We start from the raw sequence: 14,922 nt of genomic DNA on the forward strand, positions 1-14,922 counted from the left end.
GTTACTGACACACACCGATAGCTCCCTACAGTGTTACTGACACACACCGATAGCTCTCTACAGTGTTACTGACACACACCGATAGCTCCCTACAGTGTTACTGACACACACCGATAGCTCCCTACAGTGTTACTGACACACACCGATAGCTCCCTAGTGTTACTGACACACACCGATAGCTCCCTACAGTGTTACTGACACACACCGATAGCTCCCTACAGTGTTACTGACACACACCGATAGCTCCCTACAGTGTTACTCACACACACCGATAGCTCCCTACAGTGTTACTAGCACACAATGATAGCTCCCTACAGTGTTACTAGCACACAATGATAGCTCCCTACAGTGTTACTGACACACACCGATAGCTCCCTACAGTGTTACTGACACACACCGATAGCTCTCTAGTGTTACTGACACACACCGATAGCTCCCTACAGTGTTACTGACACACACCGATAGCTCCCTACAGTGTTACTGACACACACCGATAGCTCTCTACAGTGTTACTGACACACACCGATAGCTCCCTACAGTGTTACTGACACACACCGATAGCTCCCTACAGTGTTACTGACACACACCGATAGCTCCCTAGTGTTACTGACACACACCGATAGCTCCCTACAGTGTTACTGACACACACCGATAGCTCCCTACAGTGTTACTGACACACACCGATAGCTCCCTACAGTGTTACTGACACACACCGATAGCTCCCTACAGTGTTACTCACACACGATAGCTCCCTACAGTGTTACTAGCACACAATGATAGCTCCCTACAGTGTTACTAGCACACAATGATAGCTCCCTACAGTGTTACTGACACACACCGATAGCTCCCTACAGTGTTACTGACACACACCGATAGCTCTCTACAGTGTTACTGACACACACCGATAGCTCCCTACAGTGTTACTGACACACACCGATAGCTCTCTACAGTGTTACTGACACACACCGATAGCTCCCTACAGTGTTACTGACACACACCGATAGCTCCCTACAGTGTTACTGACACACACCGATAGCTCCCTACAGTGTTACTCACACGCGATAGCTCCCTACAGTGTTACTAGCACACAATGATAGCTCCCTACAGTGTTACTGACACACACGATAGCTCCCTACAGTGTTACTAGCACACAATGATAGCTCCCTACAGTGTTACTAGCACACAATGATAGCTCCCTACAGTGTTACTGACACACACCGATAGCTCCCTACAGTGTTACTGACACACACCGATAGCTCCCTACAGTGTTACTCACACACGATAGCTCCCTACAGTGTTACTAGCACACAATGATAGCTCCCTACAGTGTTACTAGCACACAATGATAGCTCCCTACAGTGTTACTGACACACACCGATAGCTCCCTACAGTGTTACTGACACACCGATAGCTCCTTAACCCCTTCACCCCCGGAGCTTTTTCCGTTTTTCCGTTTTCGTTTTTCGCTCCCCTCCTTCCCAGAGCCATAACTTTTTTATTTTTCCGTCAATTTGGCCATGTGAGGGCTTATTTTTTGCGGGACGAGTTGTACTTTTGAACGACATCATTGGTTTTAGCATATCGTGTACTAGAAAACGGGAAAAAAATTCCAAGTGCAGTGAAATTGCAAAAAAAGTGCAATCCCACACTTGTTTTTTGCTTGCCTATTTTGCTAGGTTCACTAAATGCTAAAACTGACCTGCCATTATGATTCTCCAGGTCACTACGAGTTCATAGACACCTAACATGACTAGGTTATTTTTCACCTAAGTGGTGAAAAAAAATTCCAAACTTTGCAAAAAACAAAACAAAACAAAATTGCGCCATTTTCCGATACTCGTAGCGTCTCCATTTTTCGTGATCTGGGGTCAGGTGAGGGCTTATTTTTTGCGTGCCGAGCTGGCGTTTTTAATGATAGCATTTTGGTGTAGATACGTTCTTTTGATCGCCCGTTATTGCATTTTAATGCAATGTCGTGGCGACCAAAAAAACGTAAATCTGGCGTTTCGAATTTTTTTCTCATTACGCCATTTAGCGATCAGGTTAATGCTTTTTTTTAATTGATAGATCGGGCGATTCTGAACGCGGCGATACCAAATATGTGTAGTTTTTTTTTTTTTTTTATTGATTTATTTTGATTGGGGCGAAAGGGGGGTGATTTAAACTTTTATGTTTTTTTTATTTTTTTCACATTTTTAAAAACTTTTTTTTTTTACTTTTGCCATGCTTCTATAGCCTCCATGGGAGGCTAGAAGCAGGCACAGCCCGATCGGCTCTGCTACATAACAGCGATCATCAGATCGCTGTTATGTAGCTAAAATGCAGGTGTGCTGTGAGCGCCGACCACAGGGGGGCGCTCACAGCCACCGGCAATCAGTAACCATAGAGGTCTCAAGGACCTCTATGGTTACAATGGAGGAGCATCGCCGACCCCCGATCATGTGACAGGGGTCGGCGATGCGCTCATATCCGGCCGCACGGCCGGATGCGGTAGTTAAATGCCGCTGTCTGCGTTTGACAGCGGCATTTAACTAGTTAATAGCGGCGGGTGATCGCGATTTCACCCGCCGCTATTGCGCGCACATGTCAGCTGTAAAAAACAGCTGACATGTCGCGACTTTGATGTGCGCTCACCGCCGGAGCGCACATCAAAGCGGGGGTCCCGACATGTGACGTACTATACCGTCACATGTCGGGAAGGGGTTAAAGGCTGCTGTGTTTAGGCTGGGGGGCAATATCCATGGCTCCTTACAAGGCTGAGAATACCAGCCCCCAGCTGTCTGTTTTTGTAAATTGTTTATTTAAATAATTACAAAATACAGAGCGGGGCCCCCTCTATTCTTGATAACCAGTCTTGCTTGCTAAAACTAACAGCTGAGGGTTGCAGCCCCCAGCTGTGAGTTTTGCCTGGCTGGTTATCAAAAATAAAGGGGAAAGCATGCATTTTTTAAATTATTTATTTACAGCGCAGGAGTGGCTGATGAATACTCCCATTATCCGCTTCTGCTCTCACTGTTATAAGCGGCAACAGATGTCAGCTGACGGGAGCAGTAGTGACCAGAGGTAAAGTTTATACCTCCGATCACACCTGAGCGCTTACGCTGTCTTTTAACAGCGTGGGAACTTTGGCTCTCTGACCGGCGGGGATGGTTTCACTGCCGATCAGTAGCGGTGTTTGCAGCGGTGTCATGCACATTACAGTGTGGCAAACACTGGATGTTCCAGTCCCCCATATTAATAAAAATGTTATTTTATTCACAATGTTTTTTTCACTTCATATATTATCAAGGCTAAACAAGGCACTTGGTATTTGGTGTCCAAATTTTTTTAACGCATGTATGCTGACAGCAACCAAAATGCTGGAAAGGTAGAAAGAGCAAAAAGATTCATGACGTAGGTTGAAGGGGTCTATCAGCGGTAAAGACACCAGGATGCCGGACAGAGTATTGCCAGAGCAGGACTGAACATGGCTCTGGCTCGGGTCGCACACACGACTGAACTCGTTGCCAGACCTTGGTAGTTTGAATCTTTTTCATTCATCTCTTCTGACAGGGGAAAACCATTCTGACGATCTAGTACAAAGATAGCAGCAAAAAAAGAGGCCTTTAGTAGGCCCCCAGGGCAGCCTATCTGCACCCTGTGATTGTGATGCAGAAAAGATAGGTGTTGTGTCCCTTGAGCAGACACCCAGCAGGAATTACGACACTTAAGGTACCTTCACACTGAACAACTTAACAACGATAACGACAGCGATCCGTGACGTTGCAGCGTCCTGGATAGCGATATCGTTGTGTTTGACACGCAGCAGCAATCAGGATCCTGCTGTGACATCGTTGGTCGGAGCTAGAAGGCCAGCACCTTATTTAGTCGCTGGATCTCCCGCTGACATCGCTGGATCGGTGTGTGTGACACCGATCCAGCGATGTGTTCACTTGTAACCAGGGTAAACATCGGGTTACTAAGTGCAGGGCCGCGCTTAGTAACCCGATATTTACCCTGGTTACCATTGTAAAAGTAAAAAAAAAAACCAGTACATACTCACCCTCTGATGTCTGTCACGTCCCCCGCCGGCGGCTTCCCTGCACTGAATGTGTCAGCGCCGGCCGGCCGTAAAGCAGAGCACAGCGGTGACGTCACCGCTCTGCTTTAGGGCTGGCGCTTACACAGTGCAGGGAAGCGGACGCCGGGGGACGTGACAGACACCGGAATGTAAGTATGTAGTGTTTGTTTTTTTTTACATTTACACCGGTAACCAGGGTAAACATCGGGTTACTAAGCGCGGCCCTGCGCTTAGTAACCCGATGTTTACCCTGGTTACCCGGGGACTTCGGCATCGTTGGTCGCTGGAGAGCGGTCTGTGTGACAGCTCTCCAGCGACCACACAACGACGAAACAGCGACGCTGCAGCGATCGGCATTGTTGTCTATATCGCTGCAGCGTCGCTTAATGTGACGGTACCTTAAGAGAGGACCTTTACACTTGCTAAACAAATCAAATGCCTTGTAAAATTCCCTGAGCTTTTCCAATTCTGCAGCTCTTTACCATTTTGCGCTGTGTCGCTCCATCGCAGAGATATTCATGTTTGTTTCTTCTGGAGTGCAGTATGTGAAATCTCTGTTTGTATTGCAAATGGGAGTTTCTTCAAAGTCTTTCCTCACAGCCAGAGACTGGTAATTTAGCTGCCAAGATGTAAGCGGCAGCATCTTGGAGGAAGGGTGAGTGCACCCCTAAAGAAGACTATGAAGAAATGCCCAGTTGGGCAGACAGCAGAAATGTCACATACGGTGCTCCACAAGAAATAAATGTGAATATCTCTATAATGGAGCGACACAGCATGGAACAGAAAAAAGCTGCATTATAAGGGGAGCTCAGGGATTTTTACAAGGCATTTAACTCATTAATCTAACAAGCAAAAGGTCCTTGTTAAGGACAGTGGCATTTCAGTGGTTAAATAGCAGCAATCAGCAATGTCTGTACATACAGATTCCATCTTCAAATGGACCAAAAAGGAAAAAAAATTCCTTAATATGGAGTAGGGGCAGTAAGTCACTGGCATCTTAAACGGACGACCTGCTTTTTAACCACTAAAATATTAAAATAAATCTGTATAAGCTTGGCCTTGTTGTCTTCGCAACGACCTGAATTATCATATTATCTGTGCTTTTACACTGTCCAAGAAAATACCAGAAAAACCCACAAAATACTGAGGAATTTTTTTTTTTTTCTTAGCAATTTGTCTAACGTGGAATTTTCCCCGGTGTAACGTGACTCTTGTATCACTAAATACCATGGAAATCTGTTCTGCTTGTGACAGGAGAGCTGCAGCGCTGCCGCTCATCATGGGCACATCATGTGCACTAGATGAACTGTTCTCACAAATTCTTGACATTCTATACAAAACCAAAAAAAAGAACATGTGATTAATGTAGAAAGTGTTCCCGGAACATACAGCTCTGTGTGATCCTCAGGATGTTGTCGGAGATGGTCTGTGCCAGCTGCGCGGAGTCTCGGAGGCTGTTATAGGCCATGGCTGGGGGTGACTGACAGGACTGCAGGTAAAGGAAACACATACAGTGAGTGCACAATTATCCTTCATGGCCGGCGGCCAAGATGCCCGAGATAAAGCGTCAGCCAACGACTGTACCGGTAGAAGCGAGGGACAAGGGCGAAGACAAAGCCCAGTAATATCTGTGCTACAGTCATCAGTCTTATGGGCCTCAGTCCCCTATATGACTAAAGAGAAGCTGTCACCACCATGTAACCTGTAAAGTGACGGCGTGACCATAATGGCGCTGTTATACTGATCCTATGGAGGTTTCCACTGCAGGTATCCATTATTATTAATTTATATAGCACCATTGATTCCATGGTGCTGTACATGAGAAGGGGTTACATACAAATTACAGCTATCACTTACAGTAAGCAAACTAATAATTACAGACTGATACAGAGGGGCGAGGACCCTGCCCTTGCAGGCTTACATTCTACAGGATTATGGGGATGGAGACAGTAGGTTGAGTATTGGTGAGGCAGTAGCCTCGGTAGTGATGAGGAGGCAGAGGGGTCAGTGTAGGCTGTAGGCTTTCCTGAAGAGATGAGTTTTCAGGTTCCGTCTGAAGGATCTGAATGTGGTTGATAGTCGGACGTGTTGGGGCAAAGAATTCCAGAGGATGGGGGATATTCGGGAGAAGTCTTGGAGGCGATTGGATGAGGAGCGAATAAGTGTGGAGGAGAGAAGGAGGTCTTGGGAGGACCGGAGATTACATGAGGGAAGATATCGGGAGATTAGTTCAGAGATATATGGAGGAGACAGGTTGTGGATGGCTTTGTAGGTCAGTATTAGTAATTTGAACTGGATACGCTGAGGGAATGGGAGCTAGTGAAGAGATTTGCAGAGGGGGGATGCGGAGGAGTAGCGAGGAGAGAGATGGATTAATCGGGCAGCAGAGTTAAGGATGGACTGGCGAGGTGCAAGGGTGATAGCAGGGAGGCCGCAGAAAAGGATGTTGCAGTAGTCAAGGCGGGAAATGATGAGGGCATGCACAAGCATTTTAGTAGTTTGACGGTTGAAGAAAGGACGGATTCTGGAGATATGTTTGAGCTGGAGGCGACAGGAGGTGGTGAGAGCTTGGATGTGCGGTTTGAAGTTGATCCAAGAAGTATTGTTTCTCCTTGGGGAGAGTGACATGTTAAGCATGTCGAGGTGAGGAGACTTAAAGCCGCAATGCTCCTCTGGGAAATATGCAAATTGTCTCTTCAGAGAGGAAGAGGACTAGAACTCTAGTGCCACCTATTGGAAGTAGCAATCCATTGTCTCAGTATAACCACACGGTTACTGTACAGGTACATGGTGACAACAGCTTCTCTGTGACACATCGCCTGTGCGGTTAGTGAAGCAGAACGTCACCAGAGAAAAGAGGAACCAACCCCGAAACTCTGCCCTGAGGAGCAGTGACACACACTCTACACACACACACTGCCCCCTGCTAGTGCAATGACAGCAGCCAGGAGTGCAGGATGTTCTGGGCTTACAAGGGACGGATTTGCCTTGTGGAGACAGTCAGCAATGCTTCCTAGGAATTAGCACCGTAGTAACGCCAATTTCATCTTTGGGGACAATACTTTTTAACTTAATTGCATGAATTTGTGGCTAAAAATAATTTTAGCAATTGAGTTTTAATAAAAATGATGCATTTTGCCTTCTATAAGCTCTGTGTTGCAGAAAGAGTTAACGGAGGATCCATCAGTGAGTGCAAGAGACTTTGTAACTGTCATCTGTCCTGTTTAAGCCCCTCTCAGCTGATGTGTGATCACATCAAAGTTCAGTGTGCAGGAAAGAAAACATGTAAAAGCAAAATGGTGCAAAAGTTTTAAAAATGTCGCTAAAAACAAACAGTCCATATAAGCCTCATGCAAAAGTAATCACACGGCTCCCGGTACAGACGGTTCATAGTGTATACTGCCTTGTGGTGCATAGGAGTTATGGCCACGCTCCACGGGGCACGAGGTTAGAGCCCCCTCCATGGGGCACGAGGGCAGAGCCCCCTCCACGCTCCACAGGGCACATCCACATCCACAGGGCACGAGGGCAGAGCCCCCTACACGCTCCACAGGACACATCCACCTCCACAGGGCACGAGGGCAGAGCCCCCTCCACGTTCCACAGGGCACATCCACATGGCACGAGGGCAGAGCCCCCTACACGCTCCACAGGGCACGAGGGCAGAGCCCCCTTCGCGGGGCACGAGGGCAGAGCCCCCTCCACAGGGCACATCCACCTCCACGGGAAATGAGGGCAGTGCCCCCTTCACGCTCCACAGGGTACATCCACCTCCACGGGGCAAGAGGGCAAAGCCCCTGCATTCTCCACAGGGCACATCCACCTCCACAGCGCATGAGGGCAGAGCAAGATTCTATGCTAAAGCCAAGAGAGGGAAGGACAGGGAGGATTAATGGAGACTGACCCAATCCTGGGTATGGGGGCAGCACAATCCACAGACTGACCCAGGTCCTGGGTACGGGGACACTACAATCCACAGACTGACCCGGGTCCTGGGTATGGGGACACTACAAGCCACAGACTGACCCGGGTCCTGGGTACGGGGACACTACAAGCCACAGACTGACCCGGGTCCTGAGTACGGGGACACTACAATCCACAGACTGACCCGGGTCCTGAGTACGGGGACACTACAATCCACAGACTGAACCTGGTCCTGGGTATGGGGACACTACAATCCACAGACTGAGCCTGGTCCTGGGTATGGGGACACTACAATCCACAGACTGACCCGGGCCCTGGGTACGGGGACACTACAATCCACAGACTGAACCTGGTCCTGGGTATGGGGACACTACAATCCACAGACTGAGCCTGGTCCTGGGTATGGGGACACTACAATCCACAGACTGAGCCTGGTCCTGGGTATGGGGACACTACAATCCACAGACTGAGCCGGGTCCTGGGTATGGGGACACTACAATCCACAGACTGAGCCGGGTCCTGGGACACTACAATCCACAGACTGACCCGGGTCCTGGTTTCGGAGACACTACAATCCACAGACTGACCCCGGTCCTGGGTACGGGGGCAGTACAATCCACAGACTGACCCGGGTCCTGGGTACGGGGACACTACAATCCACAGACTGAGCCTGGTCCTGGGTACGGGGGCACTACAATCCACAGACTGACCCGGGCCCTGGGTACGGGGGCACTACAATCCACAGACTGACCCGGGTCCTGGGTACGGGGACACTACAATCCACAGACTGACCCGGGCCCTGGGTACGGGGGCACTACAATCCACAGACTGACCCGGGTCCTGGGTACGGGGACACTACAATCCACAGACTGAGCCTGGTCCTGGGTATGGGGACACTACAATCCACAGACTGAGCCGGGTCCTGGGACACTACAATCCACAGACTGACCCGTGTCCTGGTTTCGGAGACACTACAATCCACAGACTGACCCCGGTCCTGGGTACGGGGACACTACAATCCACAGACTGACCCGGGTCCTGAGTACGGGGACACTACAATCCACAGACTGAACCTGGTCCTGGGTATGGGGACACTACAATCCACAGACTGAGCCGGGTCCTGGGACACTACAATCCACAGACTGACCCGGGTCCTGGTTTCGGAGACACTACAATCCACAGACTGACACCGGTCCTGGGTACGGGGGCAGTACAATCCACAGACTGACCCGGGTCCTGGGTACGGGGACACTACAAGCCACAGACTGACCCGGGTCCTGAGTACGGGGACACTACAATCCACAGACTGACCCGGGTCCTGGGTACGGGGACACTACAATCCACAGACTGACCCGGGTCCTGGGTACGGGGACACTACAATCCACAGACTGACCCGGGCCCTGGGTACAGGGACACTACAATCCACAGACTGACCCGGGCCCTGGGTCCTGGGACACTACAATCCACAGACTGTAATAAGAGGATAATACGCGGCTCCTCCCTTCACATGACCCCACAGTGTAATAAGGGAATAATACGCGGCTCCTCCTGTCACATGACCCCACAGTGTAATAAGGGAATAATACGCGGCTCCTCCCGTCACATGACCCCAGTGTAATAAGGGAAAAATACGCGGCTCCTTCCGTCACATGACCCCGCAGTGTAATAAGAGGATAATACGTGTCTCCTCCCGTCACATGACCCCGCAGTGTAATAAGAGGATAATACGCGGCTCCTCCCGTCACATGACCCCGCAGTGTAATAAGGGGATAATACGCAGCTCCTTCCATCACATGACCCCGCAGAGTAATAAGGGGATAATACGAGGCTCCTCCCGTCACATGACCCCACAGTGTAATAAGAGGATAATACGCGGCTCCTCCCGTCACATGACCACACAGTGTAATAAAGGGATAATACGCAGCTCCTCTCATCATATGACCCCACAATGTAATAAGAGGATAATATGCAGCTCCTCCCGTCACATGACCCCTCAGTGTAATAAGGGGATATTACGCGGCTCCTCCCATCACATGACCCCGCAGTGTAATAACGGAATACGCGGCTCCTCCCATGACACGACCCCACAGTGTAATAAGAGGATAATACGCGGCTCCTCCTGTCACATGACCCCACAGTGTAATAAGGGGATAATACGCAGCTCCTTCCGTCACATGACCCCACAGTGTAATAAGAGGTAATACGCGGCTCCTCCTGTCACATGACCCCACAGTGTAATAAGAGGATAATACGCGGCTCCTCCTGTCACATGACCCCACAGTGTAATAAGGGGATAATACGCAGCTCCTTCCGTCACATGACCCCGCAGTGTAATAAGGGGATAATACGCAGCTCCTTCCGTCACATGACCCCACAGTGTAATAAGGGGATAATATGCAGCTCCTCCCGTCACATGACCCCACAGTGTAATAAGGGGATAATACGCAGCTCCTCCCGTCACATGACCCCACAGTGTAATAAGGGGATAATACGCAGCTCCTTCCGTCACATGACCCCGCAGTGTAATAAGGGGATAATACGCAGCTCCTCCCGTCACATGACCCCACAGTGTAATAAGGGGATAATACGCAGCTCCTTCCGTCACATGACCCCGCAGTGTAATAAGGGGATAATACGCAGCTCCTTCCGTCACATGACCCCACAGTGTAATAAGGGGATAATACGCGGCTCCTCCCGTCACATGACCCCACAGTGTAATAAGGGGATAATACGCAGCTCCTTCCGTCACATGACCCCGCAGTGTAATAAGGGGATAATACGCGGCTCCTCCCGTCACATGACCCCGCAGTGTAATAAGGGGATAATACGCAGCTCCTTCCGTCACATGACCCCACAGTGTAATAAGGGGATAATACGCAGCTCCTTCCATCACATGACCCCGCAGAGTAATAAGGGGATAATACGAGGCTCCTCCCGTCACATGACCCCACAGTGTAATAAGAGGATAATACGCGGCTCCTCCCGTCACATGACCACACAGTGTAATAAAGGGATAATACGCAGCTCCTCTCATCATATGACCCCACAATGTAATAAGAGGATAATATGCAGCTCCTCCCGTCACATGACCCCTCAGTGTAATAAGGGGATATTACGCGGCTCCTCCCATCACATGACCCCGCAGTGTAATAACGGAATACGCGGCTCCTCCCATGACACGACCCCACAGTGTAATAAGAGGATAATACGCGGCTCCTCCTGTCACATGACCCCACAGTGTAATAAGGGGATAATACGCAGCTCCTTCCGTCACATGACCCCACAGTGTAATAAGAGGTAATACGCGGCTCCTCCTGTCACATGACCCCACAGTGTAATAAGAGGATAATACGCGGCTCCTCCTGTCACATGACCCCACAGTGTAATAAGGGGATAATACGCAGCTCCTTCCGTCACATGACCCCGCAGTGTAATAAGGGGATAATACGCAGCTCCTTCCGTCACATGACCCCACAGTGTAATAAGGGGATAATATGCAGCTCCTCCCGTCACATGACCCCACAGTGTAATAAGGGGATAATACGCAGCTCCTCCCGTCACATGACCCCACAGTGTAATAAGGGGATAATACGCAGCTCCTTCCGTCACATGACCCCGCAGTGTAATAAGGGGATAATACGCAGCTCCTCCCGTCACATGACCCCACAGTGTAATAAGGGGATAATACGCAGCTCCTTCCGTCACATGACCCCGCAGTGTAATAAGGGGATAATACGCAGCTCCTTCCGTCACATGACCTCACAGTGTAATAAGGGGATAATACGCGGCTCCTCCCGTCACATGACCCCACAGTGTAATAAGGGGATAATACGCAGCTCCTTCCGTCACATGACCCCGCAGTGTAATAAGGGGATAATACGCGGCTCCTCCCGTCACATGACCCCGCAGTGTAATAAGGGGATAATACGCAGCTCCTTCCGTCACATGACCCCGCAGTGTAATAAGGGGATAATACGCGGCTCCTCCCGTCACATGACCCCACAGTGTAATAAGGGGATAATACGCAGCTCCTTCCGTCACATGACCCCGCAGTGTAATAAGGGGATAATACGCAGCTCCTTCCGTCACATGACCCCACAGTGTAATAAGGGGATAATACGCAGCTCCTTCCGTCACATGACCCCGCAGTGTAATAAGGGGATAATACGCAGCTCCTTCCGTCACATGACCCCGCAGTGTAATAAGGGGATAATACGCGGCTCCTCCCGTCACATGACCCCGCAGTGTAATAAGGGGATAATACGCAGCTCCTTCCGTCACATGACCCCACAGTGTAATAAGGGGATAATACGCAGCTCCTCCCGTCACATGACCCCACAGTGTAATAAGGGGATAATACGCAGCTCCTCCCGTCACATGACCCCACAATGTAATAAGGGGATAATACGCAGCTCCTCCCGTCACATGACCCCACAGTGTAATAAGGGGATAATACGCAGCTCCTCCCGTCACATGACCCCACAGTGTAATAAGGGGATAATACGCGGCTCCTCCCGTCACATGACCCCGCAGTGTAATAAGGGGATAATACGCAGCTCCTTCCGTCACATGACCCCGCAGTGTAATAAGGGGATAATACGCGGCTCCTCCCGTCACATGACCCCGCAGTGTAATAAGGGGATAATACGCAGCTCCTTCACTCACATGACCCCACAGTGTAATAAGGGGATAATACGCAGCTCCTTCCGTCACATGACCCCGCAGTGTAATAAGGGGATAATACGCAGCTCCTTCCGTCACATGACCCCGCAGTGTAATAAGGGGATAATACGCGGCTCCTCCCGTCACATGACCCCGCAGTGTAATAAGGGGATAATACGCAGCTCCTTCCGTCACATGACCCCACAGTGTAATAAGGGGATAATACGCAGCTCCTCCCGTCACATGACCCCACAGTGTAATAAGGGGATAATACGCAGCTCCTTCCGTCACATGACCCCGCAGTGTAATAAGGGGATAATATGCAGCTTCTTCCGTCACATGACCCCACAGTGTAATAAGGGGATAATACGCAGCTCCTCCCGTCACATGACCCCACAGTGTAATAAGGGGATAATACGCGGCTCCTCCCGTCACATGACCCCGCAGTGTAATAAGGGGATAATACGCGGCTCCTCCCGTCACATGACCCCACAGTGTAATAAGGGGATAATACGCGGCTCCTCCCGTCACATGACCCCACAGTGTAATAAGGGGATAATATGCAGCTCCTTCCGTCACATGACCCCGCAGTGTAATAAGGGGATAATACGCAGCTCCTTCCGTCACATGACCCCGCAGTGTAATAAGGGGATAATATGCAGCTTCTTCCGTCACATGACCCCACAGTGTAATAAGGGGATAATACGCAGCTCCTCCCGTCACATGACCACACAGTGTAATAAGGGGATAATACGCAGCTCCTTCCGTCACATGACCCCGCAGTGTAATAAGGGGATAATATGCAGCTTCTTCCGTCACATGACCCCACAGTGTAATAAGGGGATAATACGCAGCTCCTCCCGTCACATGACCCCACAGTGTAATAAGGGGATAATACGCGGCTCCTCCCGTCACATGACCCCGCAGTGTAATAAGGGGATAATACGCGGCTCCTCCCGTCACATGACCCCACAGTGTAATAAGGGGATAATACGCAGCTCCTCCCGTCACATGACCCCGCAGTGTAATAAGGGGATAATACGCGGCTCCTCCCGTCACATGACCCCGCAGTGTAATAAGGGGATAATACGCAGCTCCTCCCGTCACATGACCCCACAGTGTAATAAGGGGATAATACGCGGCTCCTCCCGTCACATGATGAGAATTATTTCCTGGTCAAGGCGGTTACCCTGGTCACGTGACGCTGAGCTGTGTACATATAGACGTTCCTGTGCACTGGGTTTGTCTCCCGTCAGTGCTGCTCCAGTTGTGTCGTCGCAGTGTCCCGTCTGCTGTGTGCAGTGCGGCCGGTGCTGTACACTAGAGAAACCGTCGTGTGCCACATACCCGCTCCACGCCCCGTACCTGTCTCCGGCCGCCGCCGTCTGCTGCCTCCCTGGTGCCTGGCAGCGCATACTCAGTACTGCCGGGAGGAGGAGCCGAGGTGTCCGGCCCCGGTGCAGGCTGGGAGCTGGAGGGACCGCAGTGTGAGCGCTCAACCCCTCTGCTCCCTGTCATCTCATGGCAACCTCAGTCCCAACACCTCTGCTCCCTGTCATCTCATGGAAACCTCAGTCCCAACACCTCTCCTTCCTGTCATCTCATGGAAACCTCAGTCCCAACACCTCTGCTTCCTGTCATCTCATGGAAACCTCAGTCCCAACACCTCTGCTCCCTGTCATCTCATGGAAACCTCAGTCCCAACACCTCTCCTTCCTGTCATCTCATGGAAACCTCAGTCCCAACACCTCTCCTTCCTGTCATCTCATGGAAACCTCAGTCCCAACACCTCTGCTTCCTGTCATCTCATGGAAACCTCAGTCCCAACACCTCTGCTCCCTGTCATCTCATGGAAACCTCAGTCCCAACACCTCTGCTTCCTGCCATCTCATGGAAACCTCAGTCCCAACACCTCTGCTTCCTGCCATCTCATGGAAACCTCAGTCCCAACACCTCTGCTTCCTGCCATCTCATGGAAACCTCAGTCCCAACACCTCTGCTTCCTGTCATCACATGGAAACCTCAGTCCCAACACCTCTGCTTCCTGTCATCTCATGGAAACCTCAGTCCCAACACCTCTGCTTCCTGTCATCTCATGGAAACCTCAGTCCCAACACCTCTGCTTCCTGCCATCTCATGGAAACCTCAGTCCCAACACCTCTGCTTCCTGCCATCTCATGGAAACCTCAGTCCCAACACCTCTGCTTCCTGTCATCTCATGGAAACCTCAGTCCCAACACCTCTGCTCCCTGTCATCTCATGGAAACCTCAGTCCC

General features: G+C 50.4%; 1 protein-coding gene across 4 annotated transcripts in view; it reads right to left on the reverse strand.

Annotated features, from left to right (window-relative positions):
• STX7 (syntaxin 7) overlaps window positions 1–14,136 on the reverse strand; it is a 36,423-nt gene extending 22,287 nt beyond the window's left edge. For 3 of the 4 annotated variants that reach the window (XR_013213986.1, XM_077257303.1, XM_077257294.1), the window contains exons 1-2: window positions 13,836–13,991; window positions 5,450–5,549 (exon numbers count right to left, since the gene is read on the reverse strand). Coding sequence is in view for 3 of the 4 variants with exons in the window: in XM_077257303.1 (XP_077113418.1) it covers window positions 5,450–5,549; window positions 13,836–13,865 (130 nt within the window). In the remaining variant the exon portion in view is untranslated. Of the gene's footprint in view, window positions 1–5,449; window positions 5,550–13,835; window positions 13,992–14,011 lie in introns of those variants that run through there. The other variant, XM_077257310.1, reaches the window with a different exon arrangement.
• Between the last annotated feature and the right edge of the window lie 786 nt (window positions 14,137–14,922).

This window comes from Ranitomeya variabilis, chromosome 1, assembly GCF_051348905.1.
Source record: "Ranitomeya variabilis isolate aRanVar5 chromosome 1, aRanVar5.hap1, whole genome shotgun sequence".
Taxonomy (NCBI): Eukaryota; Metazoa; Chordata; class Amphibia; order Anura; family Dendrobatidae; genus Ranitomeya; species Ranitomeya variabilis.